Below are 27,201 nucleotides of genomic sequence, written 5' to 3' on the forward strand. Positions count from 1 at the left end.
CAAGTCTTGGATCATCAGACCTTTAATGAATGAACCATCCAACTCAAGCATAAGTTACCCTCTTGGATCACCAGAAAGAACTATGGGCCTATATGAATCATTATCACCCAAGAGTAGTCATGCTATACTAGACAAAATGAGAACGAAGCATACAAGACCAGGGGGCAGAATGTCATATGACACCTGTGGTTGAAGAAGCTGTAGAAAGAAAGTTTTGGAAGAGCCGATAGATGAATCAGAAAAAGGAAATCATGTTTTCAATGCATCTTGAAAATTTAATGAGGAAATCAATCTTGTTTAATTTGATAATCACTTAAAAAAAAAGCTGTAACAAGGAAAGGGATGTTACAGGTGAATACAGCTGCCCCTTAGCAGGGTATAAAAGGGGATATAGGACCAACAAACTTCCAAACCTTCCAAACCCACCTTCCTGGAAACACCCCCAGAACCTCCAGTCTCTGACACCATGTGCAACTCCTCTTGTGGCTCCTGCTGCTCTGGCCAGGGCTGTGACTGCTGCCAGCCCAGGTGCTGCCAGACCACCTGCTGCAGGACCACCTGCTGCCGCCCCAGCTGCTGCAGCTCCTGCTGTGGTGGGGGCAGCAGTGGCTGTGGCTCCTGCTGCTGCCGCCCCATCTGCTGCAGGACCACCTGCTGCCGCCCCAGCTGCTATGGGTCCTGCTGTGGTGGGTGCAGTGGCTGTGGCTCCAGCTGCTGCCACCCCACCTGCCTCCAGACCACCTGCTGCAGGACAACCTGCTGCAGCCCCAGCTGCTGTGGCTCAAGTTGCTGTAGCCCCTGCTGTGGTGGCTCCAGCTGCTGTGGTTCCAGTGGCTGTGGCTCTTGCTGCTGTCGTCCCACTTGCTGCTGTCGTCCCACTTGCTGTTGTCGTCCCACTTGCTGCCAGACCACCTGCTGCCGCCCCAGCTGCTGTGTGTCCACCTGCTGCCGCCCCTACTGTTGCTAACCCTCCTGTCGCTCTCCCGCCTGCTCTAGTGGATCTTGCTGCTGAGTGCTCTAACCTGCACTCTCCTGCCTACTTCAGCCAATATTCTTGACGTAGTCTATCTGCGAGAGCCCAGTCATGAGAGGTCAAGTCCCAGCCGAGACCGATTTGGATCTGCAAACTACTCCCCTCTTCCCTACAGGTTACTGTCTCTCTCTCAACTGAACACAAGTTTGAATTTTCTCTAAAACCTGTCAACTACCATGTCATCCCTCTGGAAATGTTTGTCCTCTGCCATGTTTTCTTATCTGAAGATATTCTTGCATCTTAAATAAATCTGAATTTTGCAGCCATACAAAAATAAGGGCATCGTGTCTCCTTATTTTTCCTCTTCAATTATCATTCTTACTGTCTATTTTTCTGTAATTCATCTGTAAGGAATGGGACCAGAGCAAATAATTTGAGGTGCTCAATCTCTGTTCTGTGAGCATTCCTGATGCAGAGACATGCTTTCAAGACCAAAACCTGTATCTCTTGCCTAAGAACTTTGGATGCAGAGCAAGCTCTGGGCAGAAGGGTTAAGAACTTCTAGGAACAGAATTCACCCAGTGAGTGGGAGTTGGTGCACAGATACTCTACTGAATTTCCCTTGAGTGAGTCCTTGCAGTCCTCCAAAGGTCCTCAGTGGGACTGGACCTTAGCTGCTCCCAGGAGTGTTCTGCTCCTGTGTTACTCTCTACAGCCTTCTCTCACTGGCCAGGATCAATTCCCAAATTCCCTACAGTGTTTCCTGGCCTTATCTACCAAGTAAACTACTTGCTCTCAATCCTCTGTATGATGGGCTTTTCCAGGGGGCACCCAGTCTAAGACACTCATGTTCCTAATCTCAGCATCGGTGGTCTTCAAAACATTTTTTCATGCAATCTGGCCTTGGCACCTGACTGTTTCGTTTCCTGTTTTCTAGGTTTGCAAACATAAATCATAAAATAAGAACAAGTAAATCAAGTGTTTGCTAGGAATGTTCATGTGATAAAAATGTCACAAGGGGTTTTCTCTTTAAATTGTCCTAATTAATTTAAAGATGTCATTGTAGGATGAAAAATTTGTCTCTGTATTCCTTGGACTTTCCTACTCTTTGTATTGAGAGATTCCTGATTTCTGGGAACTCCGTAAGTCCTAGGTAATCAGTTCAGTTGATGACCGTATGATCTAATTTGATAGGAATCATTAAAATGAAATCTTGGTGTTCATTGGTATTGCTTGAATGAACTGGTGAGTTATCCACCAACACAGAAACTCTCCCAGACATATGCCAATCTAAAGACAGAAAAGAAATGATCCTCCGTATAATTTATTTCAATTCTAGAACAAAACTAAATCATGAAGAAAAAGTATTACAACACTGGCCTGCCTCTATTTTGGTGGATCTTACTAAAGTGACATTTGGGAGACTTCTAGAGTCATGTAAAATGTTCTCCATCTTGATCAGTGGGAAAGTTACACAGATGCATTCATTTATCAAAACCAAATAGTTCACATTAGGAGTTGGAAATGTAGCTCAGTGACAGAGCACTTGCCTCTCAGACACCTGGTCCTGCATTCTATCCCCAGTACCACAAAAAAACAAACAGCAAGAACAGCAGTACACTCAGAAGTTGTATACTTCACTGTATGTAAATTTTATTTAATCATACAACATTAAAAATGACAAGAAATGTTAATTTTGGAATATGTTTACCAAATTGCATGTTAGCTAATTTGCTCTAAGCAAAACTATTTTCATGAAATAACACTGTCATGAGCTCTTTGATGTTACTTCACCATACACTATTACAATTATGTGTGTGTGTGGTCCTCCCCGTACACTGAATTCTATGGGAGGAGACTCTAAATCATATTTCTAACACCAATATGTGCCTCACAGATGATCTATTCAACCAATTTATTTTAGAAACAAGGCAGGAACTTGATCTAGGTGGTTTATTGCAAAGCTTTAATGGACAGTGTGAGCTGTAGTCTAAGCCTGGACCTTGAATCTTCAGGTTTTTTTGTTTGTTTGTTTGTTTTGGTACCCGGGATTGACCCCAAGGGTGCTTAACCACTGAACCACATCTCCAGCCCTTTCTTGCATTTTATTTAGAGACAGGGTCTCGCTGAGTTGTTAAGAGTGCCTCGCTAAGTTCATAAGGCCGGCTTTGAACTCTCAATCCTCTTGCCTCCGCCTCCAGAGTCACTGGGATTTTAGGTGTGCACCACAGTGCCCAGCGGGTCTTTAGTATTAACAGCATTTGGGCACTTGCTAAAAAGCAGGGCCTGAGCCTCCTCCCAACAATCAGAAATTCTGGGAGTTAGCCCTGTAATCTGTATTTCACATGCCCTCTGGATCATTTTGATACATGTGTAAGTTAAACTACCACTCAATAGAGGATACGTGAAATTATAATACAATAAGGTGAAATTTGCCAAAATTCACTAATATTCTAGTTTGATTCAAAAAACTTGTGTCATGGGTTTCTCAGAAGTAAGAAGTTGCTCTGGAAGTAAGTTCTGAAGAGATGAATATTCAAAAGACTTTCTTCCACTGAAGAAATGAAAATTAATGGAGAAATAAAAATGAGGCTGTGTGTTCCAGAATTTAAGAGAGCAGCTGGAGAGACATGTAGACATATAAGACCTCAAAGCAGGAATTTAAGAAACTGTGACACTAACCACACAGAGAAATTGCCTGTCAGCATTGAAGGCTGTAGAGCATGATCTGAAGTCTGAAACATCCAGAGAAACCCATTCCAGTGGTGCAGAGGTCACCAGCATCACACCTACCTGGAGCAGTTCCCTTCCTCATTGCTGAACAGTGACCCACCTAGAGGGCCTTTACCTCTGGTCCCAGCAGATGACATATGAAGCTGATGGGCTTCCTCTCCATCCGTGGAAGAAATGCACAACTGAAAGTGTGACTGACCAACTCCCATGGTGACAAGGGATTCAGGAGGAGAGAGTGAAGAGTGTCATTCCAGCCACACAGCGGCAGGTGCCAGCCCTCGGTGGGGGAGTTGAAGAGACTGTGGTCTGGAAGATGTCAACAAGTGGGGTCAAAAGGAAAAACAGATGGGTAGAATTTGTTACTACCCGACAGAAAATTGTGTTCCTAACAAATTAAGCCATTAAATAGACAAACATCATTATGTAATCAGATAATTACTTAGCTATTCAGGAAATAAAAAACAAGGAAACTACATCAACAACAGGAAAGCGGGCAGTATATAAGAGGCAGTGGCAGGAGAGAACTTCTAAACTCCAGAACTTCACCCTCCTGGAAACCCACCCAGAACCTCCAGTCTCTGACACCATGTGCAACTCCTCTTGTGGCTCCTGCTGCTCTGGCCAGGGCTATGGCTGCTGCCAGCCCAGGTGCTGCCAGACCACCTGCTGCAGGACCACCTGCTGCCGCCCCAGCTGCTGCAGGCCCTGCTGTGTGTCCAGCTGCTGCCGCCCCTCTTGCTCTGGTGGGTCCAGCTGCTGTGGCTCCAGCTGCTGCCGCCCCTGCTGCTGCATCTCCAGCTGCTGCCGCCCCTCCTGTGACTCCTGCTGCTGCCAGACCTGCTGCCGCCTGCGTCCAGTCTGTGGCAATGTCTCCTGCCACACCACTTGCTATCGGCCCACCTGTGTCATCTCCACCTGCCCCCGCCCCATGTGCTGTGCCATCCCTGACTGCTGATCTCTTTCTGGAAAGCCTATCACATGGTGGATGCCTTCATTAGACACATAAAATACATGGCCAGCCACTTACGGGGAAAATAAGACTCTTGCCTGTCAACACTTCCTCAGACAGGGCATTCAGAGTTGCATTCAGATCCTTCAAGAAATAACAGATGTAAACACCTTTTGTAAAAGACTTTAACCCAAGCCCCAATTGCATCTATTTTTAGACAAGCAATGCCTTCCACTTAAGTGTACACTAATTGTGATGATCTCACATAGTGTTGTTTCTGTGTATTCTCAATAAACAGCCACTTCCTAATATTGAAATCTCCTGGTTTGTTGTGGTGAGCCGCTTCTGCCTTTTCTGCAGATTATGGTCGCCATTACAAGATGACGCTGGCTCCGCTGTGGTCTGTGACAAACAACTCCTTATCTGGGAGAGTTGGCACATGATTTTTCACCACCCTGTACACCACCCTGTGAGAAAGCTCCACGCGGCAGCTTTGCATTGGGGCTTGGGATGCTTTATTAAGGCTGGGAGGGGCATCCGAGAGAGAGAAGAAGAAATATCAAGGGCCTGAATAAACTGTTGAAAGAAGATTCCGGAGTTGCGTCTTCCTTGCGGGCAAGGGGTCGCGACAGTTTGTTAATGATTTGATTGTGCCTGTGTGTTTATGTGACACTTCACCCCAAGGCCCATCTTTCTCCAAGTGCAGGAGAGCATGTTTAAGAGCAGGGGTTCTTGATTCACCACCTATGTTGGAATCAGGACTGCACTAAATGCTTCTTATTACAACATGGGAGAAATTATTTTTATCAGTTTATTTTTAGTTATACATGACATAGAATCCATTTTGATATAATTATACAAGCATGGAATACACTTTCTTCTAAATAGGACCTTATTCTTGTGGATGTACATGATGGTGGGGTTCACTGTAGTGTATTCATGTAGCTACGTAGGAAAGTTATGCCATATTCATTCCACTGTCTTTCCTTTTCCTTTCACTCCCCTTTATCTGATCTATTGAACTTCTGTTGCCCACCCTCTTATTGTGGGTTAGCTTCCACATATCAGAGAAAACATTTGACCTTTACCTTTTGGGAACTGGCTTATTTCACTTAGTGTAATCATCTCCAGATCCATTCATTTACTGGCAAATGTCACAAAGATTTTCTTTATCCGTTCATCTGTTGAAGGTCACCTAGGTTTGTTCCACATCTTGGCTATTGTGAATTGAGCTGCTGTAAACATTGATGTGGCTGCATCACTTGTACTATGCTGATTTAAAATCTTTGGATATGTACCAAGGAGTGGGATAGCTGGGTCAAATTGTGGTTCCATTCCTAGTTTTTTGAGGAATCTGGCATTGGAGAACTTAGCAACCTTTTTAGGCCTCAAGATTTATTTATTTCTCTGGGAATTATGAATAACACATTACATTGTTTGAAGGACCTAATTCACATAACACAGTTAACACAAGCCTGTCACATAATATAGGTTCTCAAAGTGATTTTTATTGTTACTGAGATATTACTCTGGACCAGAACAATATCTTCGCATAGTGTTCTCTTCGACAGAATGGTAGAAAAATGTATAAAACAGTTTTACTGTCCTTTATAACTTAAAATTAAGCTTTGGTATATCTTTCAAAGGTCTGTTTTAGACAGCTTTTCTCTTGCTGTGAACAAAAGATTTGACAAGAACAATTTAGAGGAGGAGAATTTTATGTGTCACAGTCTCATAGGTCTCAGTCCTTAGACAGCCAACTCCATTGCTCTGTGCATGAGAGAGGCAGAACATCCTGGCAGAAGGGGAAACAGCTCAGGACATGGCCACAGGGAGAGGAGAGAGAGAGAGAGAGAGAGAGAGAGAGAGAGAGCGCACTCCCCTCACCAAAACAAAATATAAACCCCCAAGTCACAACCTCAGTCACCCACCTCCCCCAGCCACACCCTACCTGCCTGGAGTGACAAGCCAGCATTAAGGCCCTGATTAGGTGAGAACTCTCATAACCCAATCATCCCACTGCTAAACTTTCTTGACTTGTCTCACACATGAGCTTTTAAGGGATACCTAACCTAAACCATAACAATGTCCCTTAAAATTCGATTTGTTGAACGTCATGAAGGCGCCTATGTTTCACCTGACTGAATTATTTCTTCCAGTATGCTCCATGATTAGTTGTATAAATAAATTTCCAGTGCCTTCCCTCCTGCCCTCCCTTCCTTTCTAAATATAAATGTCTCTTCAGAACACAAAATGTACCTTCTAAATCAAAACTTCTGGAAATTTATGGATTTCATGGCAACTTCCCCATAAACATTAAAAATTTTATTAATAGATGCTCAAAATTTTAGAATTTCCTGACTGAAATTCCTTCCTCATTTCACCTTCTTTAGTAATTGAGGTTTCTATATCTTTGTGATCATTTCACTCTCTCGTTTGGGGTTCCCCTCACCTTCTTGGTCTTTGCTCAGAGAACCTGGGAAGCCAACATGGCAGCCTGCATTGCAGGGGTTGTGGGGCTGCAATTGACCTGGGTCAGAGCGTCAGAGCCGCCAGGGTCCTGCTCCCTGTGCTTGCCCCTGTCTCCTGGCATTCTTGAGTTGGAATTCATTCCTCCATGGACCAAAACAAATCCTGAAATTTCCAATAGAGAGAAAAAATATGTAACAATGAAGAAGAGCTTGCTCCACATTCCAGTTCTATGTTGGAAGCATAGTTTTACGTTTTACTACAACCAGCCCAAGTGCCCATGGAATCACCAGCCAGTTTCTGGGGATTTGCATTCAGACATCAGTAAAAGGACTTGGTGTTGCTTTTATCCTGAGGGATAATATTGAAGGACATGCTGTTGAAAAAATTTTTTTGAACTGTATAACCCTCAAATCTACAAGATCCAAGTGGTCAACTTAGAGAAATGCCTGGATGGTAGCTTAAGGTACTGACGAGATGCCCTTCTTGAAAACTGCACTTAGATTTGAAGATGAAGCCGGTGATATCAGAGCCTCATCAAGAGGTTCTGTTAATGAGCTAAAAGTAAAAATGAGGCCTTGTAAGTCCTGGTCTAAAAACTGGAAATGCCAAGATTTGCATATTAAAGGAATTATATTTGATCTTTTCTTAACTAAAGAACAAATGAAAGAAAGTCAGAAGTGCAGTCAGCCACTGTTTGAGTTTGATATGATACGGGAATTTGATACTTCAAAACCTGAAGCTGCAAAATGGGATGAAATTGAAACATCAAAACATCCCAGTTCTGAGAATGCATTTGACCACTCACCCAGGATGCATTGGTTCTTAAAGGACTTTTTTAAGCCAGTTTAATCCCATTAATAAGAAAAAAGTCCTTAAATGAACTCAGCAATTCATTATTTAATAGCACTTTAAAAATAAAATTTGCACACCACCAACAACAACAATAAAAAGAGAACATGGGCAGGATATTTCTCTTTGAGACTCAGTTTTCTCATCATCAAAACTTAGGTAAGAATGATCTTTCTTAGCTGGGAAAATGTGTCACAAGATGTACAATAATATCATGTTTATACAAATAAAGGGGTTTGCTGAGAGCCACGGCCGAGTCTGTATGGCCCCTGGCATTTTGCCAACAGTATTGATTGACAGGCGAGGCATTACTATCCGCCTCTGCCGCAACTTTTGAGTTCTCGCACTATTTTGGAGTTCTCGTGGGGATTTCCGGGGATTCCCCGAGAGTTCCCATTGGTTGGGGAAGTGCAGGAGGAGGGATTTCCGGGAGAGATATTTCCGGCTGGGGGTTCCTGGACAAGCCTCGTGGCGTTCGGGAGGATTCCCCGGGAGCTGTGTGAAGTGTTTTCCTGCAGTTTAAAAATAAAGTTTGTTCCTGCTTCAGTGGCTCGTGATTTGTGCCCAGCCAGACTGCGGCATTTGGTGGCCCGTACGGGGGAACGTCTGAAGCTTCGGGGTAAGTGAAATTGCTTGCCCCTAAGGGAAGGCGAGAGAATGGGTGACCATTTTAAAAAACAATGTGTTCTTGTTTTGATTTGTTTTGTGTTTGTTTCAAGCTGCCTATCCCTAGAATTTTCTCAGGCAGATTGGGAAAAATGGTTGGCTCAAGGTTTGAAGTTGTTCGCCCCTGAGGAAGAGATAGAAATAGACCACAAATGCACATGTCAAGAAAATAGGAAAATTGATACAACGATTTTTTGTTCCGTTTTTGTTTCATTCTGTTTCGGTTTTGTTTTGTGTTATCTTATTGGGTTGCGTTATCTTTATAACAGATTAGAAATTAGTAAAAAACAAACTGAAAGAGTGTTAAGTAAATTGTTAGAGGTTCAGACCATGGAGAAAGACATTTTAGATCAAGCAAAAGAGAAGGTCTCTCAAGCTAGTCAGACAGAGGAAGAAAATTTAAAGGAAGAAAGCTTAGAGGAGAAACAGCTATTAGGGAAAAAGCTACAACAGGAGGCTGCTACTAACACCGTTCTATCACCAGAGGGCGTAATTCAACCAACAGCACCCCCTATGGAGATAGCTGAGTGGCCCTCAAACCCCATAGTTGATAGATGGGATCCTGATACAGGACCTCAAAGATTAGCATGCCCTGTACTTGAACAGGCAGGATGGCAGCGAATTCACCGTGCTTTAGATTTCAAAACAGTGAAGCAGTTAAAGGAGGCTGTAACAACCTATGGTCCTCAAGCACCGTTCACTGTAAGCATGGTCGAATCCATTACCAACTTGGACATGAGGCCAGCAGATTGGGCTAGTATGTGTAAATCTGTGCTAAATGGAGGACAATATTTGTTATGGAAGGTTGCCAATGAGGAATTTTGCAGGGAGACAGCTAGGCGAAATGCAGCAGCCGGTTACCCTCAAAGAAATCTAGATATGTTGTTAGGAAAAGGACCTTATGAGGGTCAACGGCAACAAATAGAATATGATCCTGGCATATACGCACAAATTGCTGTAGATGCGGTTAGGGCATGGAAAACTTTACAGGGGCATGGAGGTTTACAAGGTCAATTATCTAAGGTAATACAAGGAACTAATGAACCTTACGCTGAATTTGTAGATAGGCTTATTCAAGCAGCTTCTAGAATTTTTGGGGATACAGAACAGCAATGCCATTTATAAAACAACTGGCTTATGACCAAGCAAATCGTTGTTGCAGAGAGGTCATTAGACCATGGAGACATGAAGATTTAAACACATATATTAAATTATGTAGAGACATTAATGAACAAGGGCAAGTCTTAGCAGCAGTACAACAGGCTTTAGATGCCAGGCCAAAAACATGCTATAATTGTGATCAAACAGGACATTTTAAAAGGAGTTGCCCCATAGGAGGAGGGTTTAACAAAGCTAGATATCAAACGAATAGAATACCGGGTATTTGCCCACAATGCCGTAGAGGGAAACATTGGGCTAATGAATGCCGTTCTCAAACCACCATAGAGGGTATTCCGTTATCAAAAAACAGACAAGGACCAAGTGTTTACCCACGATATCGTGGAGAAAGGCATCGAGCTCCATTGCCAAAAAATGGACAGGAGGTCCCAATGCTCCGGGGCCCACGACCACAAATGTACGGGGCACTGGAGGAACCCAGAAACACCATGGAGGAACCCAGCAACACCATCAGGGTAGTGCCCAGGACACATTATCCATCAGATCTCTCATCAGACGAACCAGAGGGAGCGCAGGGTTGGACATCTGCACCTCCGCCAGAGCAGTACTAACTCCAGAGATGGGAGTTCAAATCATTCCCACAGGAGTAAAAGGACCTCTTCCCCAAGGAACAGTAGGCTTATTGTTAGGACGCAGTTCTTCTACGCTAAAAGGACTTATGATAAGTCCCGGGGTAATTGATCCCGATTATGAAGGTGAAATAAAAATTATAGCTAGTTCTCCAAAGGGTATATCAGTAATTTCACCAGGAGATAGAATAGCACAGTTATTAATAATACCCAGCCTACATGATAAATTTTCCAGTTGTACTATAGAAAGAGGTTCCAGGCGATTAGGCTCCACAGGTGTAGATTGGGCTATGCTGTCTTTAAATTTAGATTCTCGCCCCATGCTAAAACTAAATATTCAAGGACATGAATTTAATGGACTACTGGATACAGGTGCAGACCTTAGCATCATATCTCGTCAAGAATGGCCAAAACATTGGCCGTTACAACAAGCCACTCAAACGCTTCGAGGCCTAGGAGTGGCAACTAATCCCCATAGAAGTGCAATGGTATTAGATTGGAAGGATCCTGAAGGATATGAAGGAACTATACAGCCATATGTATTGGATCATCTTCCTATAAATTTATGGGGACGAGATGTCCTAGATCAATTAGGTTTGACATTAACAAATAACATCAATCCAAATGCGCCCACTATTAGGGCTAGACAAGGTTTCAGGAAAGAAAAAGGATTAGGAGAACAAGGCATAGCAGCACCAATTCAAATAGATCAGGGAATAAATAGACATGGACTGGGTTTTCAGAAGGGGTCACTGAGGCAATAAAAATTACTTGGAAATCAGAAAGACCAGTATGGGTTCCTCAGTGGCCCCTGACTAAAGAAAAGATACAAGCAGCCCATGACCTGGTCAAACAACAATTAGCGGAGGGACATATACAACCTTCCGTATATCCTTACAATACTCCCATTTTTGTCATTGAAAAGAAGTCTGGTAAATGGAGATTATTGCAAGATTTAAGAGCCATTAATAATGAGATGGTTATAATGGGACCTGCTCAATTGGGGATTCCTCAATTGTCTGCTTTGCCAAAAACCTGGTACGTTTTAGCTATAGATATTAAAGATTGTTTTTTTTCAATTCCAACTCATCCTGAGGATAGTCCACATTTTGCATTTACTATCCCTGCACTGAATCATGAAGGTCCTGATCAGAGATATGAATGGAAAGTACTCCCTCAAGGGATGGCTAACAGCCCAACTATGTGTCAAATTTATGTTAACAAAGCAATCCAGCCACTTAGAAATCAAAATCCTAAACTACAAATATTTCACTATATGGATGATGTATTGTTAGCACACAAAGATAAAAACACATTGCTAGAATGTTATGCCACACTTACAAATTTATTAAAAAATTATAATCTAGAGATAGCAATAGATAAAGTACAATTAAATTTTCCAATTAATTATTATTTTTTTTAATTTTTTATTGTGGGTTGTTCAAAACATTACAAATTTCTTGACATATCATATTCCACACTTTGATTCAAGTGGGTTATTAACTCCCACCTTCACCCCATACACAGATTGCAGAATCACATCAGTTACACATCCATTGATTTACAAATTGCCATACTAGTGTCTGTTGTGCTCCGCTGCCTTTCCCATCCTCCACCCTCCCCCCTCCCCACCTCTCCCCTCCCCTCGCCTCCTCTCTCTCTACCCCCTCCACTGTATAACCCTGAGGGTCTCCTTCCATTACCGTGCAATTTCCCTTCTCTCTCCCTTTCCCTCCCACCTCTCATCCCTGTAAAATGTTAATCTTCTTCTCCTGCTCTTCATCCCTACTCTGTTCTTAGTTACTTTCCTTATATCAAAGAAGACATTTGGCATTTGTTTTTTAGGGATTGGCTAGCTTCACTTAGCATAATCTGCTCTAATGCCATCCATTTCCCTGTAAATTCTATGATTTTGTCATTTTTTAATGCAGAGTAATACTCCATTGTGTATAAATGCCACATTTTTTTTATCCATTCATCTATTGAAGGGCATCTAGGTTGGTTCCACAGTCTTGCTATTGTGAACTGTGCTGCTATGAACATCGATGTAGCAGTGTCCCTGTAGCATGCTCTTTTTAGGTCTTTAGGGAATAGACCAAGAATGGGCATAGCTGGGTCAAATGGGGTCTCCATTCCCAGCTTTCCAAGAAATCTCCATACTGCTTTCCAAATTGGCTGCACCAATGTGCAGTCCCACCAGCAATGTACAAGTGTACCCTTTTCCCCACATCCTCGCCAGCACTTGTTGTTTGACTTCCTAATGGCTGCCAATCTTACTGGAGTGAGATGGTATCTTAGGGTGGTTTTGATTTGCATTTCTCTGACAGCTAGAGATGTTGAGCATTTTTTCATGTACTTGTTGATTGACTGTATGTCCTCCTCTGAGAAGTGTCTGTTCAGGTCCTTGGCCCATTTGTTGATTGGGTTGTTTGTTCTCTTATTGTCTAATTTTTTGAGTTCTTTGTATACTCTGGATATTAGGGCTCTATCTGAAGTGTGAGGAGTAAAGATTTGTTCCCAGGGTGTAGGCTCCCTATTTACCTCCCTTATTGTTTCTTTTGCTGAGAAAAAACTTTTTAGTTTGAGTAAGTCCCATTTGTTGATTCTAGTTATTAACTTTTGTGCTATGGGTGTCCTATTGAGGAATTTGGAGCCCGACCCCACCGTATGTAGATCGTAGCCAACTTTTTCTTCTATCAGACGGCGCGTCTCTGATTTGATATCAAGCTCCTTGATCCATTTTGAATTCACTTTTGTGCATGGCGAGAGAAAGGGATTCAGTTTCATTTTGTTGCATATGGATTTCCAGTTTTCCCAGCACCATTTGTTGAAGATGCTATCCTTCCTCCATTGCATGCTTTTAGCCCCTTTATCAAATATAAGATAGTTGTAGTTTTGTGGATTGGTTTCTGTGTCCTCTATTCTGTACCATTGGTCCACCCGCCTGTTTTGGTACCAGTACCATGCTGTTTTTGTTACTATTGCTCTGTAGTATAGTTTGAAGTCTGGTATCGCTATACCGCCTGATTCACACTTCTTGCTTAGCATTGTTTTTGCTATTCTGGGTCTTTTATTTTTCCATATGAATTTCATGATTGCTTTCTCTATTTCTACAAGAAATGCCGTTGGGATTTTGATTAGCATTGCATTAAACCTATAGAGAACTTTTGGTAATATCGCCATTTTGATGATGTTAGTTCTGCCTATCCATGAACAGGGTATATTTTTCCATCTTCTAAGATCTTCTTCTATTTCTCTCTTTAGGGTTCTGTAGTTTTCATTGTATAAGTCTTTCACCTCTTTTGTTAGGTTGATTCCCAAGTATTTTATTTTTTTTGAAGATATTGTGAATGGAGTGGTTGTCCTCATTTCCATTTCAGAGGATTTGTCGCTGATATACAGGAATGCCTTTGATTTATGCGTGTTGATTTTAAATCCTGCCACTTTGCTGAATTCATTTATTAGCTCTAATAGTTTCTTTGTAGAGCCTTTTGGGTCTGCTAGGTATAGAATCATATCATCTGCAAATAGTGATAATTTAAGTTCTTCTTTTCCTATTTTGATGCCTTTAATTTCTTTCGTCTGTCTAATTGCTCTGGCCAGTGTTTCGAGAACTATGTTGAAGAGAAGTGGAGAGAGAGGGCATCCCTGTCTTGTTCCAGATTTTAGAGGGAATGCCTTCAGTTTTTCTCCATTCAGAATGATGCTAGCCTGAGGCTTAGCATAGATTGCTTTTACAATATTGAGGTATGTTCCTGTTATCCCTAGTTTTTCTAGAGTTTTGAACATAAAGGGATGCTGTACTTTGTCGAATGCTTTTTCCGCATCTATCAAGATGATCATATGGTTCTTATATTTAAGTCTATTGATGTGGTGAATAACATTTATTGATTTCCGTATATTGAACCAGCCTTGCATCCCAGGGATGAATCCTACTTGATCATGGTGTACAATTTTTTTGATATGTTTTTGTATCCGATTAGCCAGAATTTTATTGAGGATTTTTGCATCTAGGTTCATTAGAGATATTGGTCTGTAGTTTTCTTTCTTTGAAGTGTCTTTGTCTGGTTTAGGTATCAGGGTGATGTTGGCCTCATAGAATGAATTTGGAAGTTCTCCCTCCTTTTCTATTTCCTGAAGTAGCTTGAAAAGTATTGGTATTAGTTCTTCTTTAAAGGTTTTGTAAAACTCTGCTGTATACCCATCCGGACCTGGGCTTTTCTTAGTTGGTAGTCTTTTTATGGTTTCTTCTATTTCCTCAATTGATATTGGTCTGTTTAGGTTGTCTATATCCTCCTGACTCAATCTGGGCAGATCATATGACTTAAGAAATTTATCTATGCCTTCACTATCTTCTAATTTATTGGAGTATAAGGATTCAAAATAGTTTTTGATTATCTTCTGTATTTCTGAAGTGTCTGTTGTGATATTGCCTTTTTCATCCCGTATGCTAGTAATTTGAGTTCTCTCTCTTCTTCTCTTTGCTAGCATCGCTAAGGGTCTGTCAATTTTGTTTATTTTTTCAAAGAACCAACTTTTAGTTTTGTCAATTTTTTCAATTGTTTCTTTTGTTTCGATTTCATTAATTTCAGCTCTGATTTTAATTATTTCTTGCCTTCTACTTCTTTTGCTGTTGTTTTGCTCTTCTTTTTCAAGGATTTTGAGATGAAGTATGAGATCATTTATTTGTTGGTTTTTTCTTTTTTTAAGGAATGAACTCCAAGCAATGAATTTTTCTCTTAGAACCGCTTTCAATGTGTCCCATAGATTCCAATATGTTGTGTCTGTGTTTCATTTATCTCTAAGAATTTTTTAATTTCCTCCTTGATGTCTTCTATAACCCATTGATCATTCAGTAACCTATTGTTCATTCTCCAATTGATGTATGCTTTTTCCGTCCTTCTTTTATCATTGATTTTCAGTTTCATTCCATTATGATCAGATAAGATGCATGGTATTATCTCTACTCCTTTATATTGTCTAAGAGTTGCCCTGTGACATAATATATGATCTATTTTTGAGAAGGATCCATGTGCTGCTGAGAAAAAAGTGTAACTGCTTGATGTTGGGTGGTATACTCTATATATGTCAATTAAGTCTAGGTTGTTAACTGTGTTATTGAGTTCTATAGTTTCCTTATTCAACTTTTGTTTGGAAGATCTGTCCAGTGGCGAGAGAGGTGTGTTGAAGTCTCCCATGATTATGGTGTGGTGGTCTATTAGACTCTTGAACTTGAGAAGAGTTTGTTTGACGAACATAGCTGCACCATTGTTTGGGGCATAAATATTTATGATTGTTATGTCTTGTTGGTGTATGGTTCCCTTAAGCAGTATGTAGTGTCCCTCTTTATCTCTTTTGATTAACTTTGGCTTGAAATCTATTTTATTTGATATGAGTATGGACACTCCTGCTTGTTTCCGAAGTCCATATTGGTGATATGATTTTTCCCAACCTTTCACCTTCAGCCTATGTATGTCTTTTCCTATCAAATGCGTCTCCTGTAGGCAGCATATTGTTGGGTCTTGTTTTGTGATCCATTCTACTAGCCTGTGTCTCTTAATTGGTGAGTTTAAGCCATTAACATTTAGGGTTATTATTGAGATATGGGTTGTTCTTCCAGCCATATTTGTTTATTTCTGTTACTAAACATGGTTTGTTTTCCTCTTTGATTATTTCCCCCCCCCCTTTACTGTCCTATCTCCCACTGTTGGTTTTCATTGTTATTTTCCATTTCCTCTTCCTGTAATGTTTTGGCGAGGATGTTTTGAAGAGATGGTTTTCTAGCTGCGAATTCTTTAAACTTTTGTTTATCGTGGAAGGTTTTAATTTCATCCTCCATCCTGAAGCTTAATTTCGCTGGATACGCAATTCTTGGTTGGAATCCATTTTCTTTCAGTGTTTGAAATATGTTATTCCAGGATCTTCTAGCTTTCAGAGTCTGTGTTGAAAGATCAGCTGTTATCCTGATTGGCTTACCCCTAAATGTAATCTGCTTCCTTTCTCTTGTAGCTTTTAAAATTCTCTCCTTATTCTGTATGTTGGGCATCGTCATTATAATGTGTCTAGGTGTGGATCTCTTATGATTTTGCACATTCGGCGTCCTGTAGGCTTCTAGGATTTGGGATTCTGTCTCATTCTTCAAGTCTGGGAAGTTTTCTTGTATTATTTCATTGAATAGACTGCTCATTCCTTTGGTTTGAAGCTCTGTACCTTCCTGTATCCCAATGACTCTTAAGTTTGGTCTCTTAATGTTATCCCATATTTCTTGGATGTTCTGTTCATGGTTTCTTAACAGTCTTGCTGAGCTGTCTATGTTCTTTTCCAGTTGAAATACTTTGTCTTCATTGTCTGATGTTCTATCTTCTAATTGTTCTACTCTGCTGGTAGTATTCTCCATTGAGTTTTTAAGTTGGTTTATTGCTTCCTGCATTTCTAGGATTTCTGATTGCTTGTTTTTTATAACCTCTATCTCCCTGTATAGTTGATCCTTTGCTTCCTGGATTTGTTTGCGTAATTCGTTGTCGAACTGATCTTTCATTGTCTGATTTTGCTGTCTAATGTCTTCCTTGATACTCCAGATCATCTGAAGCATGTATATCCTGAATTCTTTATCTGACATTCCATCTGCTGCAGCTGTTACCTCTTCTAAAGTTGCGTTGACCTGCATTGCTTGTGGTCCTTTCTTTCCTTGTCTTTTCATACTGCTTGTGTATCTTTCCTGCAGGTGCGGGCGGCGGCTCTGCTCTCTCCTTATTCCAATTGGGGTGTCGTGGCTACCACGCCAGCAGGTCACTGGGCCTGTTCTGGGAGCTGGCGGTGGCTCTGTTCTGCCGCTACTCCAATTGGGGTGATGAGTGTACCACGCCGGCAGGCCACCGGGCCTGATCCGCCGGTCGGTTGCAGGTTTGCCTACCCTGCAGGCGCGGGCGGCAGCTCTACTCTGCCCCTACTCCAAATGGGGTGACGTGTCTGTCGTACCGGCAGGCCACTGGGCCTGTCCCGCTGGTCGGTCGCAGATGTGCCCACCTTTCGGGCACGGGTGGAGGCTCTGCTCTGCCCCTACTCCAATTGGGGTGTCGTGACTACCCCGCCTGCAGGATGCTGGGCCTGTTCCTGGCAAGGGAGGCGACTATGCTCTGTCTCTACTCCAATTAGGGTGGTGTTTGTACCACGCCAGCAGGATCCTGGGCCTGATCTGCCGGTCTGTTTTAGGTCTGCCTACCTTGAAGGCACGGGCGGCGGATCTGCCCTGCCCCTCCTACCACGACTGCGGACCCCTGGGCCTGATCTGCAGGTTGATCACTGGTCTGCTCACCCTGCGGGCACGGGTGGCGGTTCCGCTCTGCCCCCACTCCAATTGGGGTCACGTGACCACCACACCGGCAGGGCCTGATCCGGGCGTGGGAGAAGGATCTGCTCTGCCCCTACTCCAGTTGGGGTGACGTGTGTACCACACTGGCAGGCCATTGGGCCTGACCCGCCAGGCTGTCACAGGTCTGTTTACCTTGCAAGCGCGAAGGGCGGCTCTGCCCTGCCCCTCCTACCACGCCCATGTACTACTGGGTCGTGGGTCTGCCCACCTGGCGGGTGTGGGTGGCGGCTCCGCTCCGCCCCCTCTCCAATTGGGGTCACGCGGTCACCATGCTGGCGAGCCGCTGGGCCTGCTCCAGGGGCTGGCGGCGGCCCGGCTCCTCCCCTCTGGCTCGAGGACAAATTGAGGAGACTCGGGTGACTGAGCCTCACCCCCCTTACCAGGAGACCAACTGCTTATGTCACCGCTGGTATTGATGAAGGTCTCTCCTCCACTGCTTTCTGCTGACATCAGATCTCTGCCATGTTGGTATCCTATGCGAATGGCAGCATTTCGTTCCCCTTGCTGGCAACCCAAGCAACGGGTGAGTCCTGACCGGCCCTCAGCAGGACCCGGACCGAGACGCAGTTTCCGCGGGCTCCTAGCCCCGGTCCAGGGAAGTTCCGGGAGCCGGAACTCGGCCGCTCCGTGCTCAGTGTAAGCTCCTATAAGTGTTCCAATTAATTATTTAGGAGTTCTATTATCCTCAACCATGGTCCGTCCACCAAAAATTCAAATACGAGTAGATCAACTCAAATCACTTAACGACTTTCAAAAGTTATTAGGAGACATAAATTGGATAAGGCCTTATCTAGGCATACCAACAGGAGAGTTGGGACCTTTATTTGATATCCTAAAAGGTCCATCAGATCCAAATTCACCCCGAATGTTAACGCCTGAAGCAAGAAAGGCATTAAAAATTATTGAAACCTACATGGAAAATATGCATTTGGATAGAATTGATATAACTTTGCCTTTATTATTTATTGTAATACCAACAAAAAATATTCCTACAGGAGTATTTTGGCAAGAAGGTCCATTATTGTGGATACATTTATCTTATTCTCCTAACACTATTCTTACTAGGTATCCTGAGGCTGTAGGACAATTAATACTCAAAGGAATAAAAGCAGCAAAGGGAGTGTTTGGAATGTCTCCCAATAAAATTATTACTCCATATACTATGGATCAAATTGATGAGTTAGCTAATGAGTTAAATACTTGGGCAATAATCATGTGTAAATCTAATGTTTCATTTGATAATCACTTACCATCTAATCCTTTGTTGTCTTTTTGGTCTTCACATCCTGTAGTTTTTCCAAAAATGACAAGAAAAACCCCTATCATGAATGCTCCAAATGTATTCACTGATGGGTCAAATAATGGTACAGCAGCAGTAGTTACCCCTGATCAATCTTTTACATTTTTAGTACCCAAACAATCAGCTCAAAAGGTAGAGCTTAATGCAGTTTTACAAGCTTTTGTGATGTTTAAAGATTCTGTATTTAATTTATTCTCTGATAATCAGTATGTAGTTAATGCTATAGTATCCCTTGAAGATGCTGGCAGGATTTCCCCTTCCTCTACTGTTTTCTCTTTGTTTTCTGCTATACAAAGTCTAATCTGGGACAGAAAAGATCCATTCTTTATAGGACATATCAGAGCACATACAGGATTGCCTGGAGCCCTTAGTTTGGGCAACAATTTAGCAGATAAAACTACACATGACATACATATTTTCTCTACACTAGAAGAAGCTACACATTTTCATAATAGGTTCCATGTCAATGCTAATACTTTACAAAAGCATTTTAAAATAACTAAGGAACAAGCTAGACAAATAATAAAACAATGTCAAAATTGTGTGACCTTTTTACCACAAGTTAATCTTGGAGTCAATCCTAGAGGACTGATACCTAACCATATTTGGCAGATGGACGTCACACACTTGCCACAATTTGGAAAATTAAAATATTTGCATGTTACAGTTGATACTTCTTCCGGATTTTTGATGGGCTCCCTTCATTCCGGAGAAAAAACTAAAGATGTTATAGCTCATTGCTTACAAAATTTTGCCACTGTGGGCGTTCCAAAACAGTTAAAAACAGATAATAGTCCTGGTTATACTTCTACCTCTTTTAAACAATTTTGCTCATCATTTGGCATTACTCATATAACAGGAATTCCATACAATCCACAGGGACAAGGCATAGTTGAAAGAGCTCATCAAACTATTAAAATGTACTTACTAAAGCAAAAAGAGGGAATTGGAAAGGGGTATATGTCACCCAAAGATAAACTTAAAATAACCCTTTTTACTCTAAACTTTTTAAATTTGGATTCCTCAGGGCTTAGTGCTGTGGAAAGGCATATGTGTCCAAAAAATGTACATAAGCCTAAGGTACTTTGGAAGGATATTCTAACAGGACAATGGAAAGGTCCTGATCCAGTGATTGTCTGGAGTTGGGGTTCTGTTTGTGTTTTTCCACAGGGAGAACAGCAGCCGATTTGGATTCCAGAGAGATTAACTAAAACAATTTCTACAGGCCAAAAGGAAGATGATTTGACTCAAATCCATAACAGCTGATATCCAGAACTCCAGTTTGGCTATTCTTACATCTACGACAGTGATTAACCAGGATGCTTTTTTCAATATTTATTTTATTATTTGCCTTTTCCCACATCATAAATTTCTATTTTATTTTTGAGCTCATACAGACCTAGGTTAATGTTTTTCTGATCAGTTTTATTTTTTGACTGTGGAGTTTTTAAGCATTGCAATGGAGATTTCACCTAGGTAAAGCTACAAGGCATTTACTATTATCTTAAGTGTTGTATGTTATGTGTGCACACTTCTGTTTTGTGTTGTATGTCTGTATGTGCGTATGTCCATATATCATATATGAGGAGCGCTCATGAATAAATGGATCCGAATTTTTTTATTCACGTGATTTTAATGGTTTAATTTAGATTGGATAAAGAGCTGTTGAAAATTGTTTTAATATGTGAACAAATAAGGAGGTTAACAGATCTGTTTGTTTACTTTCACCTTTCCTTTTCATTATATTTAATAATTCTCTTAAAGATAATGTAAATTGTTCAAAAAATTGTTTTCTTAGTGCCTGTTGGAATGTTACATAATTTTTTCTTTAGCCATCATTGCCAGAATTCCTATCTTCATCCCAGTGCCGGTGAAGACAAAGATAAAACCAAACTACAGCTTCTTCGATAGTTATCACAACAAACTGTAAAAACTGATGCATCAATGAATAATAACTCCACAAGTAATGCTCAATTAAGGAGTCGATTTACTTTGGGAGGAAAGGGACATATTGACAGATTCCTCTGCTTTGAATTGCTTGCAGACCTTGCCTGGACTATGTATCACTTGTATGTATTGTGAACTATCTGTTGGTATAGCGAATTGTGGTAGTGCTGGAGTATTTTTGCTGATGGTGTCACCGGTGGTACAATTTTTCAAAGGAGCCCTCAATTGGCTTAGTGTCATGGCATTTTGCATCCTCCTCCCTTCTACTAGTGATGGTCTAAAATTTGGGGGCCAACAGAGGTGAGGCAAAGAACCTCACCCCCCCACTGGTGCAAAGGCCTATCCACAAGTATGGCTGTATGCTGGACCGGTAGTCAGTGATGGGTATGATCCAATTGCAGTGGTACCAACCTAAGACAGGAGGCTGACGCCTAGAGGTCAGTTCATCTGATGACGGGTAAGGACCACATGTTGAATTGGACTGCCTAACAGGCACGGTCCCTAAGCCACATTGCTTATTGTTTAATTAAACAAAAAGGGGGAGATGCTGAGAGCCACGGCCGAGTCTGTATGGCCCCTGACATTTTGCCAACAGTATTGATTGACAGGCGAGGCATTACTATCCGCCTCTGCCGCAACTTTTGAGTTCTCGCACTATTTTGGAGTTCTCGTGGGGATTTCCGGGGATTCCCCGAGAGTTCCCATTGGTTGGGGAAGTGCAGGAGGAGGGATTTCCGGGAGAGATATTTCCGGCTGGGGGTTCCTGGACAAGCCTCGTGCATTCGGGAGGATTCCCTGGGAGCTGTGTGAAGTGTTTTCCTGCAGTTTAAAAATAAAGTTTGTTCCTGCTTCAGTGGCTCGTGATTTGTGCCCAGCCAGACTGCGGCAGGGGTTTATAAGTTTTGGTTTCATAATGCAAAATATGATAAAAACATTTTAAATACAATACTTTAGTTTTCCATACATTATATATATTAGCATAGTCATATTTCCAAGTAACAAGTATAATCAACCAAGAGTGGATTATTATTTCTAAAATTAAAATAATAATAATAATAAAACTTAAGATGTCAAAAGACAAAACAAATAGAAGCTGGGTTTCACATTAACATAGGTTGGGTGTTACATTATTTGAATATGAAAGACATTTTCAGCTCCACCCTTTCCACTTGATCTAAATTGTTCTACAGAGGACAGACCTGTCTTCCCATTTACCAGAATTAATAAATCTTTTATCCTTCCTTATGTTTTTCTTTGACAACATCTAATTACAGAATGCAAACTCTGGTGTTAACATGATGCATTATTATTAGCTTGAGCTAAATCAAAGAATAGAGGTTTTATGTGTTCTTTTCAGTATCAAAGTATATGAGGCTTATAATTCCCTGTTTTTTACAAGAGCAGGAATGAGAAGGAACACTGAATCTATTTGCAAAGGTGTCAATACAGTTAAGGGAAAGCTCAGTAATAATAAGGAGAGTTTATAATAACAAGGAGCAGACCAGAAACCTTATACCATGATTTGGGTGAAGAGTGTGGCATGCAACATATCTTTTATCAGTTCACACAGGTATTTAAGTACAGTAATTGCTTTCAGAGAGAGTTAAAGTGATGGTAGAGAGGTAAGGGTAGAAAAAAATCAAGGTACAGATAAAGTTATGAATGGAAAAGTGACTGGAGTGATTATTTTATGTCCACATGAACTCTATTTAAATGTATAGTGGGGGTGGATTTTTAACTGAATAAAACTTTGATGAAGTCATCCCTTCACTCGGTTTTATTTGGCCGTGTACTTTTGGAATTGGCTTGAGTCTGTCTAGTACTAAATACTGAGCAATGCAGAATTACAGAAGGGCAATGAGAGGTGCTTTAGTGTGGGAAACAGCTGAAGTGGGAGTCTTAATTCCCCTAAACTCCTATCTAATGTTCGTGTCTGGCCAGGATATAAGAAAGATAGTTCCTGGAGGTTACTGATGGAATCTCTGTGAACAAACAAGGCAGACCCCTGGTGGCTTAGGTTGACCTAATGTATAGGAACTTTACAGGGGAGCGCAAGCCCAGCAAAACCACTGTACCAGTCCAGTCAGATGCAAGTTACACGCTCATGGCAAGGATCTCTGTATGTATCACTCCAGAAACACACCAAAATACATACGGGAACTTAGTGTATGGAAAGGTAGCATTTGCAACCATTAGGGAAAAGATGTATTGTTTAATAAATGGTTTGGGGTTATGGTCAGACCCAATTGCAAGCTATTTAAGCCTCATATCTTATACCTGTGTACGTTCCTAATGGAGAAAATATTTAAAAATACAAAGCATCAAACCTTGAAATTAAAAGATATTATGAGACATTGTTTATGTAAGTCTTTTAACTTACATAATATGACACAAACCCCAGAAATCATACAATCTAACTGCATCAGATGCAACATGCGGGTAAAGAAAATTTCCTTCACATCTGATTTTGCAGAAAGGCAGTATAATTGTAGTGACTGGAAAATTGGACCCAGTGCTGGGGTGGCAGGGAACAAGTCACTGCTCCCCTACTTACTGGTTTTTATCTTCCCTGGGCCTCAGATCCTCACCTCGAAGAGGGATTCTTGCAAAGTGTGTGCTTGTTACATTGTGGTTCCTGTACCCAGAAAAGTGCCCTGCCTACCACACTCAGAGCCTGCAGAAGGAAGGGAAAGGACAGGGTTTCTATCACTCACCATATTTGCATTTGGCTCGGGCTCCTGGGAGAACACTGTGCAAATACCCCACCCTCATCTTTTGATGTAAATATTTCTTCTTTGTCTCTAAGTAGCCTTTTTTTAGATCCTTCCTTTTTAGGTACAACTTCCCCTTTCTGATTCATCTTTTAAATTTTTTATATTATTGGCTTTTAGGAGGTAGGGACTATAAATCATATTCATAGAAAGTCATAAAATATATAAACAAAGAGCTAAACTGGGATATCTTACCAAGAGCCCTCTTGCTACATAGGTTGAATGGTGAATGCCCTCCCTCCAAAGGCTTAGATGTTAAAGGCTTGGTCCCTGTGGTGCTGTTATTGGGAGGTGGTGGGATCTTTGAGACATGGGGCCTATTGGGAGGTCCTTTCATAATCAGTGGCTGTTCCTAAAGGGAACTATGGGACCCCAACCCTTTCTTCTTTCTCTCTTGCTTTCTGGCCGTGGGGTGAGTAGTGTTTGCTCCTCCATGTGCTCCTGCCACAAAGAACTGCCCCGCCACAGGCACAAAAGCAACCGCCAACTGATGACAGATTAGAGCCCCCAAAAGTATGAACCAAAAAAATTTTTATCTTTATAAGTTGATTATTTTAGGTACTTTGTTATAATGATGTAAAGCTCACACACCTCCTTATGCCACTTTCTTCCATTTTTTCCAAGTCTCTGCCAAATCTTTCTTTGACGTTATTTTATTATTATTTTATAATAAATAAATTTATTCTTTCATAACAAAGATAACAACTTATCTTCATTATGTCAATTGCCTTTACTTGAGGCTGAGTGTCCACCTCTAACCCTGTCTCGCTTTAACCTTTTAAACAATATCTCTCCTCAGAAATCCAAGAATGTTTTGGAATTTGTAAAGGTAGATCAAAACAATTGTTCAAAATGGCACAGGCATAAAGAGTACCTTACGTTCCTACCTAAGGGCTTTGCAGAGCTCCCCAACATTACTTCCATAACTCAAAGCCACCTCTCTTCTATTAATCTCAACTTACCTCTCATTTCTCAAAACAGACCCAGCAGTACATCACCTTCATCAATCACAAAGCCAGAGTTAAGTCCAGTTTCAATTGTATGGTTCTTCTTTGAAATCCCCTTTCTCTCCACCTACTTGCATGATATGTGTTCTCAGAGGTCAATATGTGGCCCTTAAAGGACTTATCAGGTCATTTATTATGCATATATCTCCTTTACGGAAAACACATTCTACATCAGGTCTTGTCATGCAAAGAGGATTAAAGCAGAGTCCCTGCCTTAATGGACTTTGTATTGTATGGGGAGCCAATAGACAAATGCGTTTGTGATAGAAAATCAAATCATAGAACTCATGAAATATATAAAACACAAAAAAAGCACAACAAAGAAAGAACTTTGTTTTTGTGGAGCCAAAGAAGATATGGAAGGAAACAGTACTCAGACTCTCCAATTACAGACAACTAAGAGAATGTTGTGTTCACAAGTTTCCCCCTTTCCAGGCAAAGGGAATATCCTCAAGGTAATTTGTTCTTTTCATAATATATATATATATATATATATATATATATATATATATATATATAAAACTATAGATAGATAGATACATATTGCTCTGAATGCTTGTGACACTAAAAAAGAATCCTTACGTTGCACCATTTTCATATGAGACTTTTGTGTAAATAATTATTAGAATTAGAAGATATTAAGAAGTGATACTACCAAATTGCTAGAATTTTTAACTCAGAACATATGAAAATACTTAATAACATGTCAATAAAGAATAAGGATGACATATTTTTATATTCCAAAAAGTAGATTAAGAATTACTATCTAAATTACCCTACCTCAGCCTGGAGGACAATTCTGACGATAGACCTAGATCACTCCCAGATGACTCCTTAGTCCTTAAAACACTGAGTCACTGTTAACTGCTTCAAGATGCATCTCTGGGTGATGAGAACAAATACAGCTTAGAATGTCCTGGAATTTCATTAGTTCACTGACCACCTAAAACACCACATGGATAGTGAGCTTCCTCATGTCTTACACCAAACAAGTGGAGCTTCTACTTCCTTTATTCATCCCAGCATTCCGTCTGACCGAATCTTGCATTTATCCACTAGAGAGCCCAGCCCTATCAGAAGCTCTCCCCAAATGACCTCAATATGAGAAGCAGACTAGAGACCCACCTATGTAACATGATACCCAGAGTCTGAGCCACGTGATGCCACACCCAGGGGAGGAAAGAGAAGAGGTGATTCATGGGAGAACATTAGGGAACTTGAGAAATAGGAAATAATTATCATTATACTTTGGGAGACTTTACTACAAAAATATGATTTATTAAGTGCATTTCTGTCATGTAAACAAAAACAAGGAAATTGTCTTTTCATAATTATAGAAATTCCTCAGCTGGGTATAAAAGAGGACAGGTACCAAGAAGACTCCAAAACTCATAACTCATCCTCCTGCAAACACATCCAGAACCTCCACCCTCTGACACCATGGTCAACTCCTGTTCTGGCTCCGTCTGCTCTGATCAGGGCTGTGGAGAAGGCCTCTGCCAGGAGACCTGCTGCCAGCCCAGCTGCTGCCAGACCACCTGCTGCCGCCCCAGCTGCTGTGGCTCTAGCAGCTGCCGCCCCTGTTGTGGTGGTTCCAGTGGCTGTGGCTCCTGCTGCTGTCGCCCCACCTGCCTCCAGACCACCTGCTGTAGGACCACCTGCTGCCGCCCCAGCTGCTGTGGGTCCAGCTGCTGCCGCCCTTGCTGTGGTAGTTCCAGTGGCTGTGGTGGTTCCAGTGGCTGTGGCTCCAGCTGTTGTCGCCCCACCTGCCTCCAGACTACCTGCTGCAGGACCACCTGCTGCCGCCCCTGCTGTGGTTCCAGTGGCTGTGGCTCTAGCTGCTGTCGCCCCACCTGCTGCCAGACCACCTGCTGTCGCCCCAGCTGCTGTGTGTCCAGCTGCTGTCGCCCTACTTGCTGCCAGACCACCTGCTGCCGCCCCACCTGCTCCAGTGGTTCTTGCTGCTGAATGCTCTGACCTGTCCTCTCCTGTTCTTCATCAACCAATATTCTCTATGTGATCCACATCTGAGGCCAGTCATGAAAGGCCGATGGTAAAACCTGTGTTCCAACGAGGATTTTGGTTTCCACATATGCTGCCTTCTGTCCTAACAGGTTACTAACCTCCCCCCCCCAACTGAACATAACTTTGAATTTTCCCTAGAGTCTGTCAATTATCAGATCATTCCCATGGAAGTATTTGCTCTCTGTCATATTTTCTACCTTGAATAAATCCAAATTTTTCAGTCATACAAATTCAATGGCATCGTGTCTCCTTATTTTTCCTTCTTCAATTGTTGTCCCCTGACAGTTTTTTTGGTAGTTCATCTCTAAAGAACAAAAAGCCCATAGCAGATGACTTGAGGTGCTCCACCTCTTCTGTGAGCACCACTCTTTCTAACACAGGAAGGTGTA

At 41.7% G+C, this 27,201-nt stretch overlaps 1 protein-coding gene and 1 pseudogene across 3 annotated transcripts; both read left to right on the forward strand.

Moving 5' to 3' along the window:
* Positions 1 to 427: 427 nt before the first annotated feature.
* LOC124091590 (keratin-associated protein 4-12-like) lies at positions 428 to 27,032 on the forward strand. Of its 3 annotated transcripts, XM_046442667.2 has the most exons (3): positions 428 to 950; positions 2,127 to 2,133; positions 4,355 to 5,277. In XM_046442667.2, exons 1-3 carry the CDS (start codon positions 467 to 469, stop codon positions 4,659 to 4,661), a joined length of 798 nt encoding a protein of 265 aa, XP_046298623.1. In that variant the 5' UTR covers positions 428 to 466; the 3' UTR covers positions 4,662 to 5,277. The 3 variants fall into 3 exon arrangements, with proteins under 3 accessions (XP_046298623.1, XP_046298624.1, XP_058434715.1); XM_046442668.2 differs by lacking the exons at positions 428 to 950; positions 2,127 to 2,133 and adding an exon at positions 26,280 to 27,032 and having other exon boundaries at positions 4,251 to 4,521; XM_058578732.1 differs by lacking the exons at positions 428 to 950; positions 2,127 to 2,133; positions 4,355 to 5,277 and adding an exon at positions 26,188 to 27,032.
* On the forward strand, positions 7,145 to 7,976 carry LOC124091675 (large ribosomal subunit protein bL19m-like; annotated as a pseudogene).
* Positions 27,033 to 27,201: the final 169 nt, after the last annotated feature.

The sequence above is a fragment of the Marmota monax genome, unplaced genomic scaffold (genome assembly GCF_021218885.2).
Source record: "Marmota monax isolate L192 unplaced genomic scaffold, Marmota_monax_Labrador192_F-V1.1 WCK01_AAM20220418_F8-fsc00205, whole genome shotgun sequence".
Classification (NCBI taxonomy): domain Eukaryota; kingdom Metazoa; phylum Chordata; class Mammalia; order Rodentia; family Sciuridae; genus Marmota; species Marmota monax.